This window comes from Larus michahellis, chromosome 8, assembly GCF_964199755.1.
Source record: "Larus michahellis chromosome 8, bLarMic1.1, whole genome shotgun sequence".
NCBI classification, from domain to species: domain Eukaryota; kingdom Metazoa; phylum Chordata; class Aves; order Charadriiformes; family Laridae; genus Larus; species Larus michahellis.
The window spans coordinates 22,856,144-22,883,051 of NC_133903.1; the positions used below are offsets into that span (position 1 = coordinate 22,856,144).

At 49.0% G+C, this 26,908-nt stretch overlaps 1 protein-coding gene across 1 annotated transcript in view; it reads left to right on the forward strand.

Annotated features, from left to right (window-relative positions):
• PAPPA2 (pappalysin 2) overlaps nucleotides 1-26,908 on the forward strand; it is a 101,181-nt gene that overhangs the window by 47,485 nt on the left and 26,788 nt on the right. Inside the window, exons 12-17 of the mRNA XM_074597362.1 lie at nucleotides 2,633-2,768; nucleotides 2,982-3,198; nucleotides 14,112-14,283; nucleotides 16,644-16,821; nucleotides 19,049-19,262; nucleotides 26,163-26,331. Of these exons, the coding sequence (XP_074453463.1) occupies nucleotides 2,633-2,768; nucleotides 2,982-3,198; nucleotides 14,112-14,283; nucleotides 16,644-16,821; nucleotides 19,049-19,262; nucleotides 26,163-26,331 (1,086 nt within the window). The remainder of the gene's footprint in view (nucleotides 1-2,632; nucleotides 2,769-2,981; nucleotides 3,199-14,111; nucleotides 14,284-16,643; nucleotides 16,822-19,048; nucleotides 19,263-26,162; nucleotides 26,332-26,908) is intronic.

Genomic DNA, 26,908 nt, shown 5'->3' on the forward strand with positions numbered 1-26,908 from the left:
GGCTGCTTCCTCTGCAGTTTGAGGGGCACCTTGCCCTGCTTTGCTCGAGGTTGTCTAGAGGGGACCTCTTCCCAAGACACTCAGAGGACTTGGTGAGTTGTCAAACCCGAGTCAACAAACAGTGGTATTGCCCCTGATGTCCTCTGTTGCTCCAAAAAACTTCCTTTAACAGCTTTTTTGCCCCCCTTCATTCCTTGTCTTTGTGCTTACAACCTACTTTTTGACTTCAGTCTCTGGCCATGACAAATGTGCCTCCGTTCTTCCTTTGCTAGCAAGAAAGCAGCAGTCTCCCCCTCGGCCCTACCTAGATGAAAGCTTGCTCTCCACTTCTCACCAGGGGTTAAAGCATGTTCCAGTTTTATTGGAACTTGTGGTCAGTTCTCTTCCTCTATGGATGTTTATATTAAAGACTTTCATTACTGGTTCTCCATGCTCTCTTTAGGAGTGCTATTATTTTCCGCCCATAAAATTATTTATGGACTAGTAATAAATATGCCCTTTTTCTTTTTTTTTTTTTTTTCCCTTTTTTAATAGAGTTTGCCTGATTGGTAACATATTGGGTTAGGAAAGACAGCTTCTTGTTGACAATTTGCCTAGCACTCTCGCCTGCCTGGACGAGAACGGTGCTGTTCATGCACATGTGTACCCACGTGTGCATGGTGTTTCATGGCCACCAACTCCCATGACCGTTTTAAAGCTGTTGCACCTGCATCACCCAGGCTAGAGCCACAACACAAAACTCATTGGGTGGTAGGAATTGCTTCCTATGGTGTTTCTCAAAAGGTGGCACCAATGAGCAAGGGAAAGGTTGGGTCATGTTGTAAGATGACTGAGGCTGGAGGCAAGAGGGCATCTACCATGCACCTGGGGTCTGTCTGCAATTATGATTCTACAATCTCCAGCCATGCTTTATTCCTAGTTTCTAACTAAGAATAGTTAACAGTTAAACCGTTGATAGTTAAAATTTAGTTTCTAACAACTCTCTGTTGAGGAGAGAAATCAAAATCACTTGTAAGGAAGTCAGGATGTGTAATATGTAGGAAATTAAGTGGAACAGGGGAGAGGAAGGGAGAAAAATTAAAAAGATAGTCTGCTGTGCCCAGGCACATAATACATATTAAAAAAAATAATAAAAAAATTTAGGATGTTGGTCAAGTCAGCTGCTCTTGGTCTAACTTGGGGCCAATGTCCTTCACCTCCAAGTAGATGCACCATAGGAAGGGAAAGACTAAATACTCCACCTTAAGCTGTGTAGTCCGCGAAAGCCTCACCTGACTTCAACCATCTCACCTCCCCTGAGGAACCGCTCTTGGAGGGAGTGGGCAGCAGGCAGCTAGGTTAAAATTGGTAGCTCCTTGTGGCTTCCTGGCTGCAGCGCTGTCCTGAGGGCTCCTTGGAGTAGCCTCTGAGCACTGATAGCTCTTCTTTGTCTTTTCTCCCTTCTTGCTTTCTTTTCTTACCAGCTTCTGAGCTCAGGTGGGGAGATGGCGGGATTATACCAAACAAAATGAAAAACAACAACAAAAGGAGGGGAGCTTCAGCCTCCTGGCCCACTCCTTGCAGCAGGGCCAGCCCTGTGCAAGAGCAAGCCCTGGCCAAGGGAGCTGGGGTGTTCATGGGGTGCTCACTGCTGAGCACCTCCCTGCAGGGTGGGAGCCCTGGGATGAAGCCCAACGTTTTCTTCCGCTCCCGTGCATGAGCAATGCCTGGCGTGGTACAAACCACCCCGAGGCTGGGCTGCCGTCGCAAATCGGCTGGTTGTCCCCTACGCTCCCTCAGTGTGCTCCTTGGGCTGTGCCTGGCCAGCCAGGACTTGTCCTCCTCTGAAATAACACCTTTGCCTTGCATTTCTGGGCTCCCTCCACACCGACATTCAACAAAAACACTCCATAGGGTGGGTCTTGATCAAAACACATCTCGGCACTGGGTGGGGGGCACCAGGGTGGGGGAGAAAAACATTTCTATCCTCTTACTTCCAAAGAACATCTGTCCTGCCATGATTGATGCCGTGAGTTTCCCGGCTGCCTCCTGTAGCCTTCGGGGCTGTAGACAAGTGGGGAGCTGTCAGGTCTCCTAGGAGGCAGGACTTCTTCCCACAAATCTTTGTGTGTTGGCTGACGGACAGTTTATAAGTCACCCTGGGTACCAGAGCTGCTCTTTGGGTTTGATTTATTATTTTTTTTAATGGTGGCAGGACTGGTAACTCCACTGTCTGGGTGCTTGGCTTGCCCGACCAGCACCGTGAGGGGTGGGAGTCAGAGCCTGGAGAAGGGAGGGCAGAAAAGGGGTTATCCAGGTATCAGTCAGGTGTTGCTCAATTCTAAGAGTAGAAAATGTGGAAGCTGGGAAAATGCCATAAATTTATGGCAAGGCAGGACTGATACACGTGGGGAAGACTACTGAAAGGGAGAAGGGGAATTAGAAGGGAAAGGACTGTGCTTCTGCACCCTTCCTTCCCTCCTGTCTCTCTTCCCACTCATTTGCTGCCCTGCACAATTGCAGTCTCTGACCCCCTATCTCTGCTCCTGCTCTCTCCCCACGCTCCCTCTTTCTTTCCCTCTTGCATATATGGTATCAGAAAGGCTCTATTTGGTATGCATGCTCTCAGGATCTCTCTTGTCCTCCTGCCCAGGTGTGCTTTGAGAGACCTGTGGTGCCCACTTCCCTCCTGATCTTTCTGGCCTCTGACGGCACCGTCCCAAGCATCCAGCACAAGCCGAGGGTAACCGTCCAGCTGAGCAGCGTAGATGGGCTGAACCACTCTTTGGGTGAGCATCCTATGGGCTCACACAACAGGAGCCCCCACCATTGCTGCAGTCTCTCATTGAGTTGAGTGCTGGTGTTCCCCGTCCCCCCTTGCAGCATCTGCTACTTCTTAAGCTGGTCTGGTGGGATACGGGGGAGCAGAGGAAGTAAATCAGAAGCAGAGAAAATATCCCTGGAGCTGAGCTAGCAGCTTCTTTCTTTGCCTCATCTTGCAGGGATGTTTGAGCTGTCATGCCAGTACAACCCGCTTGTCATCAACGTGACCTATGGCCAGGAAGATCCCTCCCACTGGGCTTCTTCAGTACTGCTCAACTTCTCCTCTCCACTTGTGGGCATCGCAGCTGTGGCCTTGCGGACATCAGCTCAGTCTGGTTTTGATCCCACCACCTGTTTCCTACAACATGAGGAGGGATATGGCCACCAGCGCTCCAGGTATCATCTCCTTTGGGGCTTTGTGCTTCATTTTGGGGTTTTTATCTACTCGCTGAGTGTTTTGTGACTCTTCTCAGGTGGCTTTTGAGGTGGTGTTGGAAAATCCAGTGTAATGAGTCTTGATTTGCTTATCTCGCTGTTGGGGGGAAAAGCAGGAAAATAGATTTTGTACGTGGCCTGTGCATCTGCACAAAAGTGTATTAAAGGACAGTTTCCTGGTGGGAAAACCAAGCTCCCTCTGCTAAGGACTTATTGCTGATGGTTGCTGATGAAGCTGAAATGCAGACTTCTTCAGCATCTGCTTTGCAAGCTCTGTCTTCATCCATCCCAGTCTTCCCCATGCTGAAGGAAGTGGAGATGAAGATCTCCTCCTTCTCCTCTCTGTGCTGGCTCCCCATCCATCCCCGGCTCCTCACCAAGTCTCACGCCACCCCCTTCATAATGCAGTGATAACAATAATAGTAGCAATGGTGCTTTAATTTATTGATGCTGAGTGCTTGCAGGTGTCTGCCTGTCTTCGTAAAGCAGCAAACGAGAGGCAGCATTTGCAGAACGGGTTCTGCTCTCCCAGCTGGTTGTGCTGGCAAAGGGATGGGGAAGGTCCATCATCCAAGACAGACTAAACAAAAAAGGCGGAAAGAGCGTGCCGAGCAGAGGCACGGGTCCATGGAGGAATGAAAGGGTGGTGCTCAGCTCTGTCCTAGAGGGGTAGCAGGGCTGACGGCAGCCAGACCTGCCAAGTCTGTCTTTGCTTTCGGATCCCAGGCTCCCTGAACCTACAAGTGTGCCGATCCGAAGATCTGTTTCAGCCTGTTACTCAAAACTGCACCACTGGGAATACTGACTTCTGGGTCCAAGTTTTGCTGGACCTGTGGGTGCGTTAAAAGTGAAGGGCTTTGACTAGGGTCATCACATCACTGCTACTGTCATTTTTCCTTCTATTGATGGCCCTGAATGGATGAACAGCCCCCATAATGAATGAGCGTGCTTGTGTTTGTCTAAAAGCTTGTGGAATCATGGTGCAATTGATTTATGTAGAGTTCTAGAAGCCATGAATATCCTGCAGTTGCTTTTTACCTTCTTTTTTTTTTTTTAAGTGCATGTGTGATTTATACAGAAACATAAATCTTAGTGAGTCAGCATATAAATATTATTCTCAGCCTTACATTAAAGGATCAGCGTCCACCTGAAACGCAGCCTGTTTCCTCCTGGTAGCTGTTACAGCTATGTGCACACATGCTTCTAAGACCCCAGCCAACTGATGTGGTTTTTCAATTACATTTTCCCATCCTTTAAAATAATTTTGCGCTCTCACTGCTTGAGAGCTTCCCCCTCCCCCTCAGAAATGACTGCAAGGAGGAATAGACTGAGCAGATGCAGCTGGGCATCGCGTATGTATGGGGAGAAGCTTGTGTAGGGATAAACAGAGAGGAAAGTAGATGTTTTGTTCTTTAAAGTCTCATTATAGCTGAAGGACAAGCCAGTTTTCATATCGTCAAAGTGCACAGAGCTGCGTGCTGTCCCCATGGCAGAACCCAGCAGGATCCTCACATCTTCTCTTTCTCCGCTCACTGCTGTCCTGCGGGCTCCCCTTGGCCTTGGCTTAGCTGCAGTGTGTGGAATTGCAGGTTATACACGTGCCCTTAGCAAACACTCAAGTAAATCAGATCCCCAGAGTTTTCAGAATAGGAAATGCTATTTACAGTATTGCTTTCCTGGACAAAAGACTTGAATATTCTAGAGTGGGGTTAGGCTTACAGCCTCCCACAGTCTCACTAATGGCAAAGGATCTGCCTCTGTTAAGTCAGGAAACATTCAAGCATCCCCCCCTTATTATATTTTAAAAATCTATTTCATCTCCAAAACAGCACTATCTTTATTTTTAAGGGCTAATAATCCATTTCATATAAGGCAGGTGGAGTTTGGGGAAAAAATCCCCTATAGAAACACAAGAATGTAGAATCTTATGTAAAAGATAACAGACCACCTGTGTTATTCCTATAAAGAATTTAATTGACCGATTGCACTCAGCCTCATATACACAGTGTGTGCATGCGAGTGCTCTCCTAAAATAACCCAAAGAAGGGACAGTAACAAAAGCAACAAAGAAACTAGGTTTCCTGACTTCAGTCTAGAAATGCTCATTGCCAAAATAATAAATATATGATAGCGTGGTATTTCTGTATCATCTCTCATCTTGAAGGATCTCAAAGTGCTTTGCAGGCTGGGGAAAACAAAGAGATTGTGTTTTTGCTGCTGAAACGCAGCCATCTCCAGGTCTGGATGCAGCAGGTGTTTGGTGCTAGAAAAGTACACCCTTGTTTTGAAAGAAGAGTTGCCTTCTGCTTTTGGACCTGCTTGAGCACTGAAGGTTGGAAGAGCACTTGAAGACCAGATCAGTGTGGTGTCCTTCCCTTGCACCTTGCTACCAGCACCAGGAACCCCCCTCTACTGCCTCTACCAGCAGCTCAGGGCTCTTCTTTGCTCTCTGTACCTAATCACAACCTCATGAGGTCAAACAGAAATCAAACTTTTAGTGAATTTCCACCCAGGAAACTCAAACTCTCCAGCTTTCATCCTTTTCTTTGTATTTTAAAGCTGAAGCACAGTCCCTCCTGTTTTCCTTGGTACAGGTTGTATAATGAACCAGGGGAACATTGTGCATTTCCTCCATTATGTTTATTTTTAGTTTGGTTTCATTTTTAGTGTGTTTTATTTTATGTTAGCATATGCTGGGAAATGCCTTGGCGAGTTAACAGGAAAGGTGCTACAAAATGGAATCTGCATTGTGTTTTTATTTCCTGTGTGAGTGCCCTCTTCTGCTCCCCCAAAAGTGGGCTTAACACATCAAGGAGAGTCTGGTCTGGATTCCTTTTATACAGAAAGTAGGTGTCAGGGGGAGAAAATCAGATGGAGGAGGGAGTTGTTTACGTATTTTCAATTGCTAAACTTTATTCAGCAAAGAGGGCCATTTCCCAAGCAGGTTTTACTTGGTTTGTTTTCTTTCTTTCAGGCACCAAATTCATTCAAGGTCAATTTATGAACTGCATCTGTGGCCGGTGTGAAAATTTGTGGGAACCCTGGGTAGAGATGCTGGTGTTTCCTTTCCTTCCCTCTGGCCTAAGGGTGTTCCATGGTCAGGGATCATGGACAAAGTGGATGGATGCTTATGTTGGGATCCTAAGGACACCCCCGACGGACTGGTACATACTTAGGTCAAGATGTACCTCCATTTCCACTCTTTCCTCCCAGCTAGTGTCTGTTCAGGCTCTTCCAGTGTGTACAGCTGTCATTGAGTTGTCTGCCATGAGGACAGCATGTCTGTTCCCTGCCTCTCCCAGGTTAATGCAGCCTCCTGGGTGAACCATGAGGCCCATCAGAGTAGGTTGCGTCTATCCTGCACCATGCACATCCTCTGTCCTTGGTCTGGATGAAAAAAAACTTCTCAAGGACCAAACCCAGGATCATGATCACCACCTTTCCTGGGTCATGGGCTCACCTCAGCCTTTGGCTCTGCCCTTCAGACCTCTCAAGGTTCCTCTCCTTTGGCAGCAAAGCCTGTTGACCTGTGGCATTTTGCTTATGGGTCACTGACTGGCTGATGGGCAATGGTGGCCAAGGCTCTACTGTAGGACTTGATCATTCACTACAACTGGTGGCTTCACTGTTTGGCTGCATGGTGGCAAGGGAAACCCTTGAAGGTGCAAGGACCATTTTCATGGGCTGCCCCATTCCATTTGCTCTCTGCAGCGTAGTCAGCTTCTTCAATTTAATGCTTTATATAGGCTTTTTTTAGGATGCTCAAGGCATCTTCTGCCTTTCCCTGAGACTAGCCAGTCTCACCTGGAAAACAATATCTCCTAACACCAATTTGATTTTGAGTCAAACACAGCAGATGAACAGCTTAGAAACAGGGTGCTTGGTGTTACCTCATGGAAAGGGCCACCCAGTCTTGCCCCAAGCATGGCCAACCCCTGATACGTTGAGGGAAGGTGAATTACAACACAGAGCAATTGTGTGGTGTGAGGCATGTTCTGTTCCCGACCCCGGTAGAGCTCCCAGTGAAACCCTGAGACTTGATCTCGATTCCTTTATTCTCTTACCAATATGGACATTATGTGACCTTCCCATGTCCAGTGAAGAAGAGAACAAGCGCTGGGAGCTTGCCTGCAGAGCCCTCAGTGTACTGCTACAGCCAGCCTGCCCCCATTCTGCACTCCCTAATGTCTCATACAGGTGCTAGCATTTTTCACAGACACTGGATTAAACGTGTCCTTCAGTAGGCTCTCTTATCTCGTGTTACAGGCTGCAGGAGGTGATGAGTCCACCATCTCCCCTGCTGAGCTATTCTTATGTCCAGTAATGTTCTCTGCTGAGAAGCTGCCTCTGATTTCAAGATGAAAGTTTTTGCTTTCGCTCCATCCTTGTCAGAAAGGTCTAAATGCCTCCTGCCAGCAGACTACTTTTCTGTGTGTATGTGTCTGTACGGAGCAATCAGATCCTCTTGCTATCTCCTCTCTGCCATGATAAATATTTTTTCCTTCTAAAATCTGGTAGCGTAAGTCTTGCAGTCTAGCTATGGCTTCTGCTGGCAGCTCCCTTTTGAAATCCCTCCACTATTTCTGTGTCCTGCTTGGTGGTGGATGTGGATCAGAAGTGAATTCCTCCGGACAAGAGAGGAGGCAGCAGAAATAAGGTGCAGCATGTTGCCATGGGGATCAGATGTGGAATAAAGGTGGTCTTTGGAATAGCTGAATATGCATCCTTGAGGAATACTGGCAGATAAATCCTACCTGTGTGCTGCTCTTACGATGGGCAGGTGGGCCGTCTGCCTTCAGGAAGGAGTCAGGCCAACTTCTCTCAGGAGTGATGAAGGTACGGTCCGTCCTGCCTCAGGTTGGGAAGCTGACTAGCCCAAAGTTGACATCCCCTTCAGCCTCACTTTCTGTGCTTCTGTAAATCTGTTTTGGTGTAGCAAGCAACAAAAAAAAAAAAAAAAACCCAAAAAAACATGGAAAGTAACTACCTAGAAATATATTAAGATTTATCTCCTCTTACCTCTTTTCCTGCCTTTGCCACTGTGGCTGCAGAAGTGCCAACAGGTCATTTGACATCTTGCTGTGTCTATTCTCTATCTGTGAGGTAGATGACAGTGGATGACTCACAGGGATGTCATTTTTTTTGCCAAGTTTCTTTGGGAGTCACGTACAGAAGGAAATATCTTTTCTTGAGGTGGCAACCTCAATGAAGATCGTAATCAAGCAGCATCACCACCGTTGGGTCTGTACATGCAGCCTGCTCCCACAAGGATGGTTGCCATCAGATTTACTGGAAAAGTGAGACCTTTCCCCTTCACAAGAAACATGCCTGAAGGGAGAAATTCCCAAGTATTTCCAAAACACCTTTTCTCATTTCCTAGCTATTTTCTTTTGCTAGACCACATTGGGGTAAACATCTTTTATCTCACTGATGTTCAGTGCTACAATCCAGACTCCACCAGAGCACATGCAGTGACTACTTTTAACTTCAGGACATTTGGCTGAAGTCTTTACCTTTCCATCAGCATCCCCTATAAACACCTCTCCCCAAAAAATTTGCACCATGAGATGAACTACTTTTAATAATTTTCCTCTGTTAGAGTTGGAGCTCGATGATAAGGGCTTTTTTAGCAGCAATCTTTGGGTTGAAAGCTTGGGTAGGCACTACAGCAATTTATGGATGATTTATTATACTTTAGGCAGCTGCACTGTATTTGGCTTGGCTTTGCTTGACTTGGGTAAATCCATCGGTATTTTCTGGGTTCCATGAAATAATTGTTGTAAAATGGGAAACTTCAGCTTTTCAGGATTTGGGGTTTGTCACAACAAAATGATGTCTCCCTACCAGCATTTTTACCACTGGCTCAATGCGCTCCATTGCTGGCAGTTGCCTCCTGCTTTTATTAGAGAAAGATGAAGGAAAAGTTTTGGTCTGGTTTATAGAATTTCAGAACAAAGCTCTTATCATTCCAGAGCCGTTAGGGCCATTGCTAGGCCGAATTTCACAAATTTCCAGATCTGAAACTTTCTTTGATGTATGAGTTATAGGAGTTGGTGAGCCCAGAAAATCATGCAGGCTTGTGCTGATGTGGGATAAGTTAGGAGAAAAACCTTGGTATTTTGTGAAAATGTTGACAAACCATTAGTTTGAGCTTCAAAAGATGCTGGGATAAAAATGGAAATTTTTTTTTGATGTTTCATGCAGAAAAAAAACCCAAATTGGCTCGTACCACATCTTATACGGCCTGAATCAGAAATGGCCAAATGTCAGGAGTTTGCAGCTGCGATACAGGAATTTCATTTATCATCAAAAGGAGAAAGAGCTCCTTCATGCTGAGATCAGAACTGGGCTAACTACACCATTTCCTCATCCAGCCTTCGTTAGGGTCTTCCAGCAGATGGGACCAATGATTTATCCCATCATGTTACCCGAACCCTGGTCAGGCATGCAGATCACAATGCGGTCAGGCCACATGGATTTGGTTTTGTTTTGTTTTTTGTCCTGCGCTTGCATGGCATCATGCTCAAGGGTGTCCTGGCCTGGAGTATTGCAGTGGTAATCATGATGATGCTGATAATGATAAAGGAAGCGATCAAGGCAAAGTTTGTAGGCAGAGATGATATATATATATTTTTAAGCTTATTGATAAATTTCAGAAAATTAGATGGCTGTCGTGGTTTTGGCCAAATTGGCCACTGGCCAGCAACGGATGCTCTCCCCCAGCCTCTCGTATGCGGAGAGGAAGAGGAGAGATACAGAGAGTTACAAGTTTAGAAGAAACTAAACTATTTTAATGAAATATTAATAATAAAATAAAAAGGAAAATAATAAAATAGATACACTATATACAAAACCGCATTAAGCTCCCAGGATGTCGTCACCGGCAGGCAGTGGGGAAGTCCCAGACTGGATTCGGCGCCAGGTGGGAACTGGATTCCACAGATGGAGTCAGGAACCAGCGGATTGGGATCAAAGGCAGATGAACAGACAGGGTCCTCCTCGGATGTCGGCCATTGAAGGAAGAGAGTTGACCCTTTGACCCCTCAGCTTTTATACTGAGCATGGGGCAGATGGGATGGAATACCCCTGTTGGTCAGTTTTGGGTCACCTGTCCTGTCTGCTCCTCCCTGCAGGCGGGACTCCTCTACACTTTTCTGTTTCTGACCCTCCAACGGGGCAAATAACGAAATTAGCCGACATCATTGGTTGTTATAGAAATAAGTATAAACAAGAGCCTTTCTGAGTACCATTCCTTGGCACAAACTGTAAACATTGGTCTTATCACTCTGAAAACGAACTGTTTTTGACACAACACGCTGTTAATTTCAGACAGTTAGAAGAGGCCTAGCTAAGCAGTAAAATTACCGAACACAAAGGTGGTTCTGTTCTACCTCAGACCGGGACAATGGCTTTCAGTGGCACAAACCCCTCTTCAGGTCTGGGATGGCAACACCAGACTTCAAAGCTACATGTAGGATGAGAACAGCTTCTCAGAACCCGAGAATCTACAAGTCTCGAATCATTTCCAAAATAAAACCTAGTGAGTATTTGTGGGATAGGGGTGTGTTGTTAGTCACAGAGAAAATGGTGACGTTAGTCATCTTTTGGGGCAAAAAGAAAGCTAATTATTTCTAAAATATGTCTGTATGCACATATAGAACGTATGCATGAGTGTGTATGTGTGGTGTATATACAAAGAAAGATTTTGATATTATGACCTATAATTATCAATCCCCTATGTATAACTAATCTAGATAACATTTTGCCTATATAATAATACAGTAAGAAACTTGCTGATCTCTTGATCTACTTTATATCAGCATTGCTGGTTATGTTTCTGAACTGATGGAAAACCAAAATGTGTCCAGAAGGTCTGAAAAGGATCAGTGCTTCATTACTTGTAATGAAATAACAGCATTGGTCCCGACTGCCAAGGCTGTCCCAGACAATGTGCCATCTCTCCACTAGCACCAGCAGAGCTGCTCCAGCCAAGCACTTGGCCTGGCTGGACATACCTGGAGGTGCCACCACCCTCTCTGAACCAATGCTGAGACAAGCGCACGCTCCGTAACTCAACGCGCCTTCGTGAGCAGATGAAGTTAAGTGTCTTGGCATCCTGCTGTGTCTATCCAGCTGGTGGGTAGCCTACAGCCACTTGGTGAACTCACTGCTCATCTCCTAGCCCTGCTTCCCAACATGTGGGCTGTGACTTGGCTGGATAATCCCCATGTGCCTGGAGGCACATGGGAATAAGGGCTTTCTTGCTATGGTGTTTTGATGTAGCACCAATCTCAATGGTAGGAGAGGTGCTGTGTGCCAGCTGCAGCTCCCTCCATGTCCATGACTGGCGAGGAAAGGGATGGGAGGCCAGAGCAAGGCTAGAGGGAGGAGAAGCTCATCCCCTTTCACACGTGCATGTACAGAGACACGCACGCAAGGAAGTTTCGGACAGTGGTTCCTTCATGGGGAGGTGGAGTCAGGGACAGGAGCGTGCCTGTGCATGCAGTGGGGGCACAGGCAGGGAGCAAAGCAACCGCCTGGAGAAGGTGACTAGGGGAGGGGAGGAGAGAGGGCTACAATTGGTACCAGATGCCCTCAGAAGCTAATGATCTGACAAACACTGTGCTCGTAAAACAAATTCTTTAAAAAGGAAGCAAATGGAAATATAAGCTAGTGAAAGAATTTGCAGCAGCTGCCCTGAAACCATTTCTCACTTCATAAACAGGTCTGCATTGAAAAAACAGCCCCTTTCTTCTTGTTCTCCTTTGTGGTCCCCTCCCGTGCCCACCAGCTCTTTCAGGGCTGTGGCCTGCAGGTTTCCACCGTGTCTTTGGCTTGGTGGACTTGTCCAGAGTCAACAGCACATTGCGTTCCCTTAACGTCCATGTCGGCACTGTTGGGTTTTTTTTTTGTGTTTTTTTTTTTTTTTTTCTTGTGTCATTTGTGGGATTTCTAGCTGTGCATCCTTGGCTGGATGGAGAGGCTGAGCGAATGCAAGAGTCCAAGGCTGCCTCTGCCTCCCCTGGGTGAAAGGCAGTGCACAATTTTCAGCAGCCCCGTGCAAAGCAGGGAGCAGAGGGGAGGCATTCAGGTACACCTTCCTCCCTTCTCTCCCAGTTATCACCTGAAGCTGCAGCACCTCTGCCCCTCCTTCAGGAGGGCTGCTGTCATTTTTTTTGCGCTGGTACCACTTGGTAAAAGATAAAGCCTGACCGACAGACACCCAGGGTATTTTCTTGTGGGAGCTGTTGTGTCAACTGAGCCTTGGCACCACTCCATCTCAGGTAATTCATGTACTGTCTGCATTTCGCTGATGGAGGCCATAGCCCCCTGCCTGGCACTCCTCTTCACTTTGGTCCTTGATGGTTCCCAGGGATGGGTGACAGCTTTACTGGGTCCTCTTGTAACTTGAGGGTGGTGCAAAGGGGAGGGTAATTCCTCATTTTAGCTGCATCTCACATTGGTGGCCACAGCTGAGTCTCTAGAGCTGGACAGGTGTGTGTTGAGATGATCTCGATCTCAAAGAGCCTGACATCAACATGCACAGATTTGAAATGTTGTGTGAGCCTGTGGGAAGAACAGAGCCGCTGAAGACCATCAAAGCAGAGTAGGAAGGTGACCAGAGTCGGGTGGAGGAGACAGCTGCAGCATGCTCAGCTTCCCCCTTCCACCACAGGCTCTGTGGACACGAAGCTCAGGCAGCTCTTCTGCCAGGTCTGGGGGAGACTGTGTGTAGGTTGAAGAACATCTCATGGATGGTTCCGTAGTATCTGCAGAGGTTCCTTCTCCAGCTAAACTTTTCCTTGCAGTTGCAGAATCTTCTGTGGATTCTCTGATGTCTAATACAGGGTTTGACGTACCTGTTACCCTTCTATCAGCACAGGCTTTAAAAAAGCCTCTTCATCTTTTTTTTTCCTGGCCCTCTGTTGCTACAAATCTTCTCTTATTCTGCACTAAGGCCTACTGAAATTGAGGCATGGATTCAAAAGCTACCAGGAAGGAGAAACACTCAATGTTACTTTCTGGGCTTTGTTGCCTTTGGAAAGTGCAGATCTTTTGCTGTCCACTGTATGTCCCCACACACTTCTGTCTGAGACACATGTGTGAGCAGAGTATGTACAGGAGGACACATGTGAGTGGCTGCAATCACGTGTGAGTCTAACTGTGTACTTCCTATGGCATCGCAAAGCACAGTTTCAGGAGGTCCCTTGCCGCAAATTCTCTGGTGTCCACCATGATTTGAGCATGTTGGAGATGTGAAACTGCCTAACTGCTGGAGAAGCCGCAGCATTCTCAGGAAGGTGCTGCAGTGACTGTTCTTTATTCCTTGTGCATTGAGGAGTGCTGCTTGATAAGGCCATCTGATATTAATTTCCCCACTTTGGCTCTGGGAGTTGTGGCCATGCTGGATACATCACCTGCCTGCCCTCTCCCCATGACCTCCTTCCTCTTGCTCCCTAGGTGCATCTACACGAAAACCCTTCGGTGCCAGGCCGTGTGCAGGCTCTGTGCAATGCAGCCTGTGCTCCCTCGGGTAGAGGAGCTGGAGTAGGCCCACCAGAGAGCATGGATTTTGGAAGAAGCATTGTTGGGCTGTGCCTCCTTTCATCAGCTTGGAAGGACATGATGGTCTGTGGGAAGGTGTGGGCTGGGGTCAGGCTGAGGTCCAGCCAAGAGCTGGGAAAAAGTACCTTCCTGGCATCATTGTCAGGAGACTTCGAGCCTGGAATAAGCTGGGAATGAGGGATAGGTGTGCATCTCTCTAGACATCTGTGACCCGCTGAGCATCCCACACAGATGTCACCCAGACAGAGCCCCTCCTTGCTGCATAAGCCCTGGGACCTGCTTGCTGATTCTTTACCTCTTCTCTATAGCTGTGTCCATGGTGCCTGTGCAGGATCAGGAAGCTGCACACGGCCACTGCTCGCTCATGTTGCCACCCTCAACTGCACCTCCGATGGCCCGAGGCACATGGCGTGTACCATCACCTGCGAAAAGGGCTTTGTCATCCGTTCTGGCAATGGGAAGAGCCTGGGCTCCACGCAGGTGAGTGAACCTCAAAGTACGGGGTTGACCTCATGGCCCATTGGACCAAGTACTAGTTATGAAAGGTTTAATTACCCTGAGGTGGTTGGAATGACCCCATGGCACCTTGTTCCTCCAGCCCCAAACTCCTCACTGCTCTTCCAATGAACCTCAGCCCAGTGGAGGCTCTGGCCCTGGACCTGGACCTGGACCTCTGTGCCAATGGCTGGTGATCCTGCTCTAGGGACCTCTCTTCTTCCCTTGCTGCAGTCTTCCTGGCTGCCTGCACACCACAGTGCTGCTTGCAGACCACAGCTCTGCTCTTGCAAGAAAAGAAACTTCAGTGTGATGCACTTCCCAAGCCAGGGTGACGCACTTCCGCAGAGGGGGAGGTAGACATTTCTGTTCTCCAGATGGATATTGCTGGGAGGGTTAAACATCCCTGGGACACTTTCTCTCTTAAAGCTGAAGTTAGTGGCTCAGGAAAAAATGAAGTCATTGCAGAATGACTATATTTAGGGGCAGCCGACAGTGCTGAGAGCTTTTCTTCCTTTCTTTTGTGTTGCAATAACACTGCCCATGCCAGCAGGGCAGCACAGAGGTCACCATGAAAGCGTTTGTCCGGCTTTCCAGAGGACTGGGGGATGCCTTGTAAAAGCCACAAGCCAGCATGGCTTTTAGCCATTGACCGAGGAGACCTGGAACTGATGTGCCCTTGGGAGCTGGGCTGCCTTGGGTCTGCGCAATCACCTTGGCAGGGTTGTGGGCACAGTGTGTCCCACCCTTAGGCTGTTCCTGGAGGGGGAGCGAGAGTCTTCAGGGCTGAGCTGGTCCCTATGCTAGCCTGAGCAAGAGTGTGAATTTGCATTGGGTGGAGACAGATGGAGGTGAGTCAGGCCATGTCAGCAGGATGGACGTCTCATCCCCTCGGAGAGTTGCAAGTGCTCGTGATGCCTGGCAGGCAGGTTTCCTGTGCTGCAGTGGTCCGCATTTGCTGACGGAGAGGTGGGAGCTGGAAAGTGCAATGGGGCACCTGGGGATGCACTGCTCAGCCCCGCATGACTGGGGAGGTTGTTAATTACAAGGCTGCATGGCTCTGTGGGCCAAGGCATGCCCAGGGTAAATGAAGTGTTCCTGTTCTCCTCTGAAATGAAACCACAAAAAATAAATCTTCCTCTTGTAACAGTTTTCCTGCCTTTGGCAGCGAGATGGAAAACTTCTGGATAGAGCTTTACCATGAGGCTGACACAGCAGATGGCAGCTTGCAGGTGCCCTGCCCTGATCCTCCAAGTGATGTTTCTGGTTTGGCTGTGTGACCCCACGCATCTTGAGACATTTTGGGAAAAAGCACACAGCCCTCCCCTCCCCTGACCGTTCTCCCCATGTGGTTCAGTTACACCATGATCCTGCTGTGCACCCAAGAGTGCCAGACTCAAATTTAGTGATGTCCTCCACCATGTCCAGGTTCAATCAAAACCTGTTGGCTGGGAGGACAGGTCACACATTTGACAAGCAGGGTGGTGGTACTCAGACAGTAAAGAGACATCAGAAACAATTGAAAGACACCTCTTTTGTCTGCAGCCCCTGCCTGAGGTCTGCTGGGCTGGGGTTAGTGGTCTGGGAGTGGAAATCATAGAAGAGTTTGGATTGGAAGGGACCTTTAAAAGACCATCTAGTCCAACCCTCCTGCCATGGCTGGGGACACCTTTCACTAGAACAGGTTGCCCATGGCACACCATCACCTACCACTCTGTTTTGACAAAGTCCGTGGCACATGTTGATCATGGTTAGTGGTGGGACCACTGCGGGGTTAGGTTCTCATGCAGTGCCCTAACTGTGTAAGAGGGGCTGTGTAATTATGATTTGTAAATGAGGCTATATGAACCTCTGATTTCAGTGGGGTCTGTGGGCTGAGGCATGAGAGAATCAGTGCATTTAGGGAAAAACAATCAACAGGAGAGTTGCCTGTCAATGACTGACGTAAATCTTGATCTTGTAGGGAAGAAAATTGCAGCACACAGAGCTGGGAATAACTTTTTTTTCCCCCTTAATGTGCTCTGGCACTGCTCAGACGGTGTGCGTGCAGCCAGTGTTTTCTGGAGGAAAGCACTTACAGACCAAACTCAAGGGCCATTCACTCATTACCTTGTAGTTACCTGAAGGGTCGTTCACTGCTTTCCCACTCCAAGCTTCACCCCATGAACAGGTAGGGGCTTCATGACTCCATGTCCGGAGTGGGGAGAAAGGGCACATTTGGGGAGGAAAAATGGGGGAAAGTTCTCCTTGTCCTGAAACCTGGGTCCACCCTTTCTGCTGTGGTGGCAAACCAGTAGATTAAAGCTCATTCACAGGGGTCTGATGGAGCCTTACTTTCTCTGCAGCAAGAGGTGGTACTGACATGCAGCTCAGGGCAGTGGGACAGATCTGTGACTTGTGACCCTGTCGACTGTGGTGTCCCTGACCAGTCCCACGTGTACTACGCTGAGTTCTCCTGCCCCAAGGGGACCACCTACCTGCAGAGATGTTCATTCTCCTGCATCGATCCAGCCAAGCTTCAAGGTATGGTCTGGAGTACCGAGGGATTTAACTCTTCCTGTTTAATGCCAACTTTTCCTGCCCGTCCCAAGCTGTTCAAACAGAGCATCGCAGCTTTGAATTTCCCAGTTATCCTGGCTTCTCCCAGCCAGGTGGACTCTTGAGAGACCTCCCAAAATGGTGGGCCTCCGTCCCCCTTGAGCAAGGACACCATAGCGTGGGGATAATTCCCTCTGACTCCCATCTCTGGGCTGGCAGCCCTTATCCATCCACCTCAGGGTGTAGGGATGCCTTCTCCTTATAGCTGGTGAGTCTGGCAGCCTCCAGCACTATGGGGATGAGGGAGGCAGGAAGTGTGCAGGCAGCCAGTGCGGACAGACAGAGAGGACTTCAGAGAGCCACAAGTGGCTCAGTGTCTGGTGGGTGTGAGGGAAGTGTGTGGTTCAGGAGTGCTGGGTCTGTATAAAGCTGTAGAGACTGATGCCCACAGCTGCAGAGCAGCCTGGGAGATGTTCACCACCCAGACGCACAGCAGTCCCCCAGACACGCCATGTCCGGGCCTTCATTCTGCTGACTCCATCAATAGCCACAGGAATGTTTTTAGGCCAAGTTGGAGAAAGAGAGCTACTGTTCCTGTCTATACGAGGCTGAGCTGGATGAGATTTCGGGGCTAATTACCTTGACAGCTTCAAGCATTGGGACTTTATATGAGTTGCCACCAGCGCCTTTGCTCTGAACAATCACATACAACAAATCATTTTAATGGGTGCCCTATTTTATGGAGACATTTATAGCTGAAACGTATGAAAATATTTTATTTTTTTTTAAAGTTAAATCTAAGGAGTAAAAACTGCAGGGAATTAAGGTCACGTTTCAAGACGGGGGTGGGGGGATGCCAGCAGATCCCCAGCATGAGCTGATCAAAGGGCAGCATGCGAACGATGACTCGACAGCCCAAATTCTGCACGAACCGATGCCTGTTGCCTTAGGTGGGTCACCTGAGGGCAGAGTTTTAATCTGATCTTCACTCACAGCCACCTCCTTGTTCCCGCTGAATTCAACGGGAGGTTTGCCATGGGCTCCCTTGCGGGGAACACGTCCTCTTGATGGAGTGCCCTGGGTGACTTCCAGCGGCTGACACGACAGCTGGTGGTGCTCAGCCAAGGCTTCCGAGCCACGCGGGTAAACTCGCAGAGGTCCAGAGACGTGCCTGATGCTTGTTCTCCCCAAAGGCTCGCATCCTTATGGGCAGACTCTCAAGGCTAATAAATGCTAAGAACAGGCAAGGAAAGGATGACACAGCTGCATGGTGCTTGGAGGTGGGGGTTGACCCTCAGCAGTGCTGACCCGCTGGGAGCACAGGCGCTGTGTGGACGCACGGTCTTGTCCCTGGTCCAAGAGGAGTTGTAGGCAGAGCAGAGATCCCATAAAAAGAAAGCGATGCTCGAAGGGAGTGTGGAGCAGTCTGGATGCACCAGGAATCTACTGATCTAAACCCCTCAGTAAGAAGAGTCCCATTCACTTCAGTCCATTTTTTTTTCTTGCTCAGCAGTTCCCAGTGAGCCATCCATCATCCACACCATGTGGGTGATGCAGTCCTGGACACTTACTGCAGTCACCCAGAGCTGTGCAGTTTTGGCCACCCATTAGCTGGGTCTATAATATCCCCTTCTCTCTAGAGGGACAACAGGGAGTTGGGCTGTAATACTCAACCCAAGCCTTTAGTAATGGGTCGTTTGAATTCCTAGTCACACCAGTTAAGGTTCCCACATCTGTCCTGCTGGCAGTTTCCAACTTGCAGTGCATATGTAGCACAGGGTATGACAGCTTGTAAGGGAAGGTAAGGACAAGCTGTAAAAAGCACTTGGGGAGAATGGAGATGAGCTGAGCTAAATATGACAGATAGCTGTCATACATGAAAGCCCCCAGCCCACTGAAGGCTTTCCTGAGGCATCACCAGAGAGGGGAAGTTTAAGGGAAAGTTTTGGGAGGATTTGCAGAACAAAGATCCTTTCTCCATTCCCTAGAAGTTTCCCCTTCCCCACTTCTATCTGCATTCAAGGGATTTGGTTTCTGCCCCAGCCTGACCAACCATGCAACGGAGTCCATGGTCTTTATATTTGTTGCCTCCCTTGCATCAGTATCCACTCTTAACGAGAGGACTTTTGCCAATTGCTCTGAGCTTCCCTCAGCAGGACTCCATTCCCAGGTCAGCTGTAAACCCAACAAACTGCTTCTCTTTTGGGTTCAGGAACAAACCAGTGGCTGACCTGCCTGGAGGATAGTCTCTGGTCCCTCCCTGAAGCCTACTGCAAGCTGGAGTGTGATGCACCTCCTGCGGTGGCCAATGCCAAGCTCCTGGTTCCGCGGTGCCTGCAGGGGAACCACGATGTGGGCTCAGTCTGTCGCTACAAGTGCAAGCCTGGATACCATGTGGCTGAGAATGTAGCAGGCAAGCCTAAGAAGTAAGTCTGTGGCAGGTCTGTTATCACCATTTCGTTCCTCCTCTTCCCCAACGTGAGCAAGGAGGAGAGGTACACTGGCAGTCTCAAAGAGCTGATTTGATAGGTACAAGGCAGAGCAGCTTGCTCTGGTCATGCAGATTTCTTAAGATACAACAGGTATTCCTCTGGTTCAGGTGAAAGCAGGTGGGGAAAAGATGCAAGCTGCTGTTGCATGCATGAGTACGGTAAGTGCCTTAACCTAAAGCATGCAAATTTTGCCGTGCACCTCAACTTACTTGTCAGTTGCTGAAAATTAAGCATGTACAGAAGTGTTTGTGGACTCTCAGGTAATTAGATGTAATAAGATGCCGGAAGATTGCTGGAGCTGCTGTCTTTCCTAAAAGTGATACAACATAGATCAAGGCGCTGAGGGCCGTAAGAATAAATTACTGCCTTTTGTCAGGGTTAACATTTTACCCCCTGCATGCCTTGGCTAAATTTAATCTCAAGCACTGGCATTTCAATTGGAGAAGATTTTTCCCAAAGCTTCGGGGAAAAAATTCCTTGTGTTTCACCACCTCTGTGCTCAGCCAATATCGTGACGCTAAGGGGTAAAGAAGCATTTTGTCTGCGATGCCTCCAGCTGAAGTCCCTATTGGGTATGGTCACTAAAGATCCCCTGGCACTGGCTGGGTCCTCCTCAGAGTCTTGATGCTAACCCAAATCAGGTAATTATGTGCTAATTGTTTAATGCCCCCTTCCAGTTTTAATTGGATGCAGACTTCATCTCTACTTTGCTCTGGGGTAGGGTTGTTGTGCACTGGGAAGCAGTTGCCAAATTTCTTGCCTCGTAATGAAGGAAGTGGTTTCTGTAAACAGCTTTTTGCAGTGTTAGGAGCATTTCTTGGGCCAAAGGGAGCTAAGCAAATTGTGATTATGGCTACGATCACATAGACTACCAACTGCAGAGCAGCTTGCGTGCCTGTGGCATTTTAGGCACTGGATGTGCAATCAGATCAATGCAGCTTGCAAAGTTAGGCCATCTCAGTCATGCTGCAGCAACTGCTGGTAAGAAGGATGCCCTCTGGGAGTTCCTGAGGCTCCTCTGACGTGTGTGTACCTTCCCTATGGGAGTGAACAGCTGGTGAGACAAGTCAAGGAAAATCATGCAAAGTCATTTACATTTTCATAGCAATGCATGTTGACATAGTGTTTTCACATTTGCTGTTATCGTTGCTACTAATTCATCTAACATCTTTGATAGTAGAGTATGATCCTGTTACAGTAAGCAAAAAAAACATTAACAGGAGCACAAACTTTATTGTTTTCTTATCATACCACATTAACTGCTATGTGAGTGGCCTGATTCAAAGCAAAAGCCTTTCCCTAGAAGAGTAAATGCCAGTGTATCATCTCATCTGGAGCTCTGTGTGTATACTCAGCGAGAGTACAAACCCCTTGGAGCATGCAGTGAGTAGCAGCTACTAGCCAGTAAGTGGACCAGTCGATTGCTATTCCCAGCAATTTCTTCTGGTGTTTCAGCCCTGGCATGCAGAGGGTGGGAGCTGCCAGAGTGAGAGGCTGCTTTCTTTGTTCGGGCCAGTTTTGGAGAAAGCGAGTCTTTGGACAAGGCGATGGAGAGCTCTGGAAGGGGCCGGCACCGGTGGGGTGCAGGTTGCTGATGTGCTGGTGAGGGAGCAGGGTCTCAGCTGATGACTCAGACATCAGTTTTTGGGGTCTTCTGAAGTCTTTCTGGGTTCTTTCTGCGTTCAGCAAACTGAGTTCTTGATCCATTGTCTCCCTGTTGTCCACCAACCTGGCAAGCACCAGCCTTGCTAAAGGGTTTAGTTCGTACAGGTGTTGATGGGCATAAGAAAGCAAGATTCTGTGTACTAGATATTGGACAAAAGTCAGGCATGGTCCACAGCTGACACTGAAGACTCCCCACGGCAGCTAATTATCCCAACCTTGGAAATATAGTCAGACTCCCTTTGAATTATTCTTTGAATTCTAGCAATCATGCCTTTCTAGAGGTGAATGATGGAAGGAATGTAATCCCCAGCTGGCCTCGCCCACAGCTATGGAGCTCGCACTGTTCTCCAGGGAAGGTGTAGAGGCATCTTTGGGTGTCTGTGGGTTCCTAAGGGTTCAGCCCACTCTGCTACTATGTGAAAGACATGCTCATCTTCTCACGGCACTGTTATAAGAAGCTTGGTCATTTCCTTCAAGGGCTGCTTATAAGCACCTTCCTTCAGGGATGGCTCTGGATACCCCTGGATAGGGACAGTTAAGCTGTAATGTGAGCGAGCAGGAGCTCAACCCAGCCAGGGCTCAGCATCATCTCCTGACTAGCTGGTTTTTTTGATCAAGCTTCTGTAGAGCATTCCTCTCTCATGTACCTCTTAAAACACCGTGGCTGCTACAGCTGGACCGGGGACCCAACCTCTGGAGCTTTGTTTCTTACATGGTAGGGCTACGGTGCCCACCTTATGCAGGCCTGAGCCATGGCTGGGAATCAGCTGTCCCTGTCTAAGATAGGATGCTCTTGGACACAGATGCTCATATGATTCCCTCACTTCTATTTCCTTAGTGGAATTTTACTGCAGGGGCAGTAAGGTTACTTAGAATGCTCCTGCAATTGTAATTGAAAATCATTTCCCATAGCATAAGTGGAAGAGAAAGGGGATAAAGAAATCTGTTGTCTCAGAGAAGATACTTTTATCTATTAACCTGAGTGAGGAAAGGCCCTTCAGAAATCACAGCTTGTCAACGAGGGATCCTAGAAGAAATGTTGATTGTGTAATTAAGATCCTGACAGAGATTTGCTGCCTTTCTGCTGGCAGGATCATCTGACTGACAACGCTGACATGAAGGGTAAATCTTTGACTCTTCCTAAAGTAAATCTGTTTTCAGCTTGGAGAGCCCACATAACAGCCTGGTTTCCAGCTGCCAAGCTATTTCACATCTAACCCCAAAATAACAGTTAACAAGAGGAACTTAACATGTGCATTCGTGCTTTGTGATGGGAGGTCTCTGGTTTTGAGCAACATCTGTCCAATGGCAGCACCAACCCACCCACCTGGATTGCACAAAGGAGCAATGTTTGGCATCATCCAGGGCTGCAGCATTGAAAAGAGCCAGCCTGAAAGTCAGAGGTCAGATACTTCGGGGAAAACGGGTATCACTCCCGCAGTGGTCTGTCCCTGCTGTTGCTTCCACCACAAAGTGCCATCTTAAGCAGCTTTCCAACAGGAATATCTAGGACATCCTTTAGGGGAGCACTGTCATGCTGGGGGGATGCTCTCCGTTTGGAGACCAAAAAGGTCAGACCCTGCAGAACGGTTGTTTCACTTAGCCAATGCGGTATGATTGCTTGGAGAGAAGAGATTTTGGGATCTCAAAGCTACTTTCGTGAGGGGTTGATCCCCTTCTGCTAGCTTGAGGGAATGAAGCAAAGATGAACCAGACACGCAGGCCTTTTCGGGCAGATTTTAAAGTCTCAACCTGCATTTTGACCAGAGATCAAGGGAGCCATGAGACAGCCCAGCCCCCTGATGAGCTTCCATGGAGGTGTCAGCCCCTCCGCCTCCTCTCTCCATTCAAAGACTATGGAGACTATGAAAGAGGGAGAGGAGGCAGGAGAATGTGGAGGAGAAAACAGACTGGAAGGAGTTAGCAGACTGAGTGCTGGCAATGAATTGGAAAGATCGCAGTGGCAAAGCAAGACAGCCTAACCCAGGAGTTTAGCAGGGCACTGGGCCACTGTACATTTGTGGTGGGTGCAAAGGCACGGGGAGCTTGCTGCTTCTGACCACATCTGGCCCCTTCCAGATAAAAGGCAAACACCCATAGAGCTGAGGGAACCAAGCAGCCAGGTAAAAAAACCACAGGCTGTCAACTGGACTCCTGTGTCACTTCCACCTCTAAGGTCTCTGATGAAGATTTACAGCCCAGGTTGCCCAGCCTGTTTGGAGTGCAGCACCGGAGGTCCTACAAAGCTGGTTTTGCTTTCTTTCAATTTATTGGCAAACGTCCCTGCTTCCTCCACTATTCTTTTTGAAGCTGTCAGTCTCCTGCCATGGGAGATGAGGCTTTTAGGCTCATTTATCACAGCTCCTGTACAGCAGACCCAGTTCCCCCAAGCTGGCCATCCCAGTACACGGCTGGATCCCAGCCAAGCTCCTGTGTGCTCAGCTCCCAGAGCTGGGTGAACGCTCATGCCTTCATGTCAGAAGCAGCCCTCACTGGCCTCAGAAGTCTCCCCTGCCTCTTCTACCCATTAGGCATCTGCTTGCCTGGTTGGAAGGGGAAGCTTTGACTCTTATTTTCCTGGCTTCCTTGTTAATCCTCGAGAAATGCCGCTAACCCAGATCAGAAGAAGTCGGGGAGGGGGGTCTGGAAATTTCAAGGATGTGTTTTTTTCATATATATACATGTGTTTGTTTTTTTTTTTAAAAAGCCTCTCCCTTCCCTTCTCCGTACTTTAATATAAACTGCTCAGTTCATACGTGTGGCAGTGGTCCACATGCCACCTTCTACCCTGGGGTCAGTCCAGGCTATCCCTGTTTGAAGTTCTCCAGCACGGATGCTGGTGATGGGGTGAGTCTCTGGAGGAAGGCGGTTTCTCCCCCGAGGTCTGGGGGTGGTGCAGGTCTGGGGAGAAATTGGAGAGGCTGTGCACAGTGCTGACCCCATGCTGGGGTCACTCCAGCACCACATCAAGACAAGGAGCTCTGGTGAAGACGATGGGGCTCTGAACCACAGCGTGCACCTGTGCAAACTGCAGCTCCCATGGTGTGTCCTCTCCATGCTCGGCCCCTCTTCCCAAGTCTTCCCCCAGCTCCTGGGCAAAGGGCCTCTTCTGTGATTCAGAGGAGCAACAGGGAGATGCAGTGGCTGCATCGGTTATACCCCGGTGGCCAGCGGGGGAGTGAGAAGTAGCATGTGGCTGGTATGCTCCTGGTCTGTAAAGGAGTTTGCTCAGTGCCCGATGCATTGCTCTTCCAGCGAGACTTTGCCCAACCACTTTGCTCCTGTTGCTGTAATGCCACCAGCTTAACCCCAGGTGATTTCCCCCTTGCAAGTTGGACAGCTGGATCACACCCTAGGTGCCAGGCAATTCAAGAAGGGGGAAATGCTGAGGACCTGGACAAGCAACACAGATCAGTACCTCTTGGCATGCATCTTTCTCACCTTTAAAGGTGGGCAGAGCAAAACGATCAGACAAGAGAGGAGGCAAGGTCTGATAGGGGCATCTTCACAAGGCAGTGACCATCATCCCATTGGAAAGGGCGAGCAACCAAGAAAGCTAAATTAGGGGTGGGCTGAAACCACAGATGCCCACAATGGGATCCAGAGTTGCTCGTCCTCAACAGCCTTCCAAAATAGTATGTAGTTGCAGTTGCCTTGAGTTAATTCAAGCTACTGCTCTTGAGGTGACTTTGCAGCATCACTTGCTGCTCAGGTGCTCACACCATGGCCACCCACACTCCCAGCATGGTCTTGTGGGAAGATTTGTGCAGAACTCTGTGCCAAGGGACCTGCTATGTTCCATCCTATCCCCTTCCCTGCCTGCCTCCACATTACCTGCTGGAGCATGAATTCACCAGAGCAGAAACCCGCTGTTCCGCTTATACAGTCTTTAGGAAAACCAGATCCCTGATTTCTGAAGGAAGAATGGTATATCTAAGAACTGCAAATATTTGAAGAGATTAGTGTTTCATAAAACTCTCAACTTTCTCATCCAGGAGTTCCTAGCAGAAAAGTGATAGGGATAGCCACCAGCTTGTGCCCCGGGTCTGGCGGTGGAGTGGGATCCCCTTGTCACTCCGGGCTGCGTGGACCCTGCACCGTGTGTTCAGGGGCAGCCGGGTGGCCCCATGCAATATCTGCTGCTGCTCAGAACAAGGGGCATTTTAGTGCCTGCCCTGTGGGGTTTCTCTAACCCAGTTAAACTCCCCTCCGCATACATGCGGCATGCTATAAACTCCATAACGCAGCGCCTGGAGCCCTGCCTGCTGGCATTGGTGGTGGATGAGGGCAGGGGCAAGCAACTGGAGCAGACTGTCTAGTAGAGAAGGGCAGGAGGTAGGGGGGAAAAAGTCTCATTAAGGATAGAGCAATCCGCACTGGCTCAGGTAAAGCTCATCAGCGCTGTCAAAACCTGTGTGTCAAAGTCTGGAGTCACGGTGACATGCATTCTTCTGGGAGAGCAGTCCCCAGCCAGCCCGATGCCTCGTGGGGTTTTGATGCCTCTGTGTAAGAGATGCGTTGTCTCTATTGCTGCCAAGGACAGGAGACTGAAAAGCGTGTGGGCTCTGCTCCTGGACTTTTTTTTCCTTTCTTTTTTCATCATTTTTTTGGTGAGTAGTTTGTGCTGGGCTGTTTTAGCAGCACAGGATGGTATTGGTCTGCTGCGGTATGACAGCCCCTCGGCGAGAGTGGGATTGACAGATCTGGCTGGAGTACAAAGAGGAGCCTCAGGAGTAGCTGGGTGCAGGCCAGCAGGATTTACTGGTGGAGGCTCACTCCATCCAGCAAAATATATAGCTACTGGCGGTGGGACAAAGCAGCCCAGGACACGCAGGGGCTGCGGGGCAGAGGGGCATGATTTAGGGGCATCATGAGGGGCGGGGAGCAATGGTGTGGCTAGTGCAAGAAAAAAACATCCGGTGCTCCTAAATCAGCGTGATCTCCCTAGTGAGAGGAAGAAAAGGTCTTGGTTGAGCGTGGGCTGTCCCTTTAGGAGGGCTTGCCTGTGGTGAGGGGTGGGATGGCATGGGAAAGCCCCACACAGGGGTTTGGTTGTGCTCTGGGAGAGATGTCTCTAGGGTGCTCCTGCCTCTGTGGGATGCTTGGTACAGCCAAGGCAGGGCTTTGTTTGGGGTGCTGCAGCCCAGTCTGGCGTCTGTGTTTCCCCAGGAAGTTCCTGAAGGTCCAGTGCCTGGAGAGTGGGCAATGGGAAGAGGGCCACTGCATCGCCGTGGTGTGCGAGCCACCCCCTCCCATCTTTGAGGGCATGTACAACTGCACCCAGGGCTTTGAGCTGAACAGCCAGTGTGTCCTCAACTGCGAGCCACAGGGACAACAGGTGAGTCACTTGAGGGAGAGGCAGAGATCGGCCAAATGTTGTGCTTCGTTGTACCTGAAAACAGCAGGGCTCCCTGTGCCCCACTGTGTAGAGGGGCCCTACGGCAGCCTGGCCATCCCCAGGGCCAAATGCCTTTGTACTACCAAGCAGCAGTTGCCCTGCAAACCCAAAGCTTTTCTTGGTGAATACCACCCATGGCACAGAGTGTGCCACTGCCTGGGGATGATCTTCTGCTTCCTGGGGACCCTTCCAAAAAGCAGTGGTCCTAGGTGAGCCTGCTTGTCTCGAGTGAAAAGGGTCAGAAAGAAAAAGTAGAGGGTTTCCAGCAGGTTTTGGGAGCTGGGATGCCTGGGATGATGGGCAACCTTGCTGTAGCAGGATTGCTAACCAAGGGGTTAGGGGGTGGGGATGGAGGCTGCTAGCCTGGGGATGGAGGCTGCTGCCTGACAGGCTCTTCCATCCAGGTTTTGTATCCAACCTGCTGAAAGGGTCTTGTCAAAAGAAGTGCAGTTGATTCCCTCTGGTGGGATCCAGCAGCAGCTGGAAAAGAATTTGCTTTCTGGTCGATAGTGCAAAG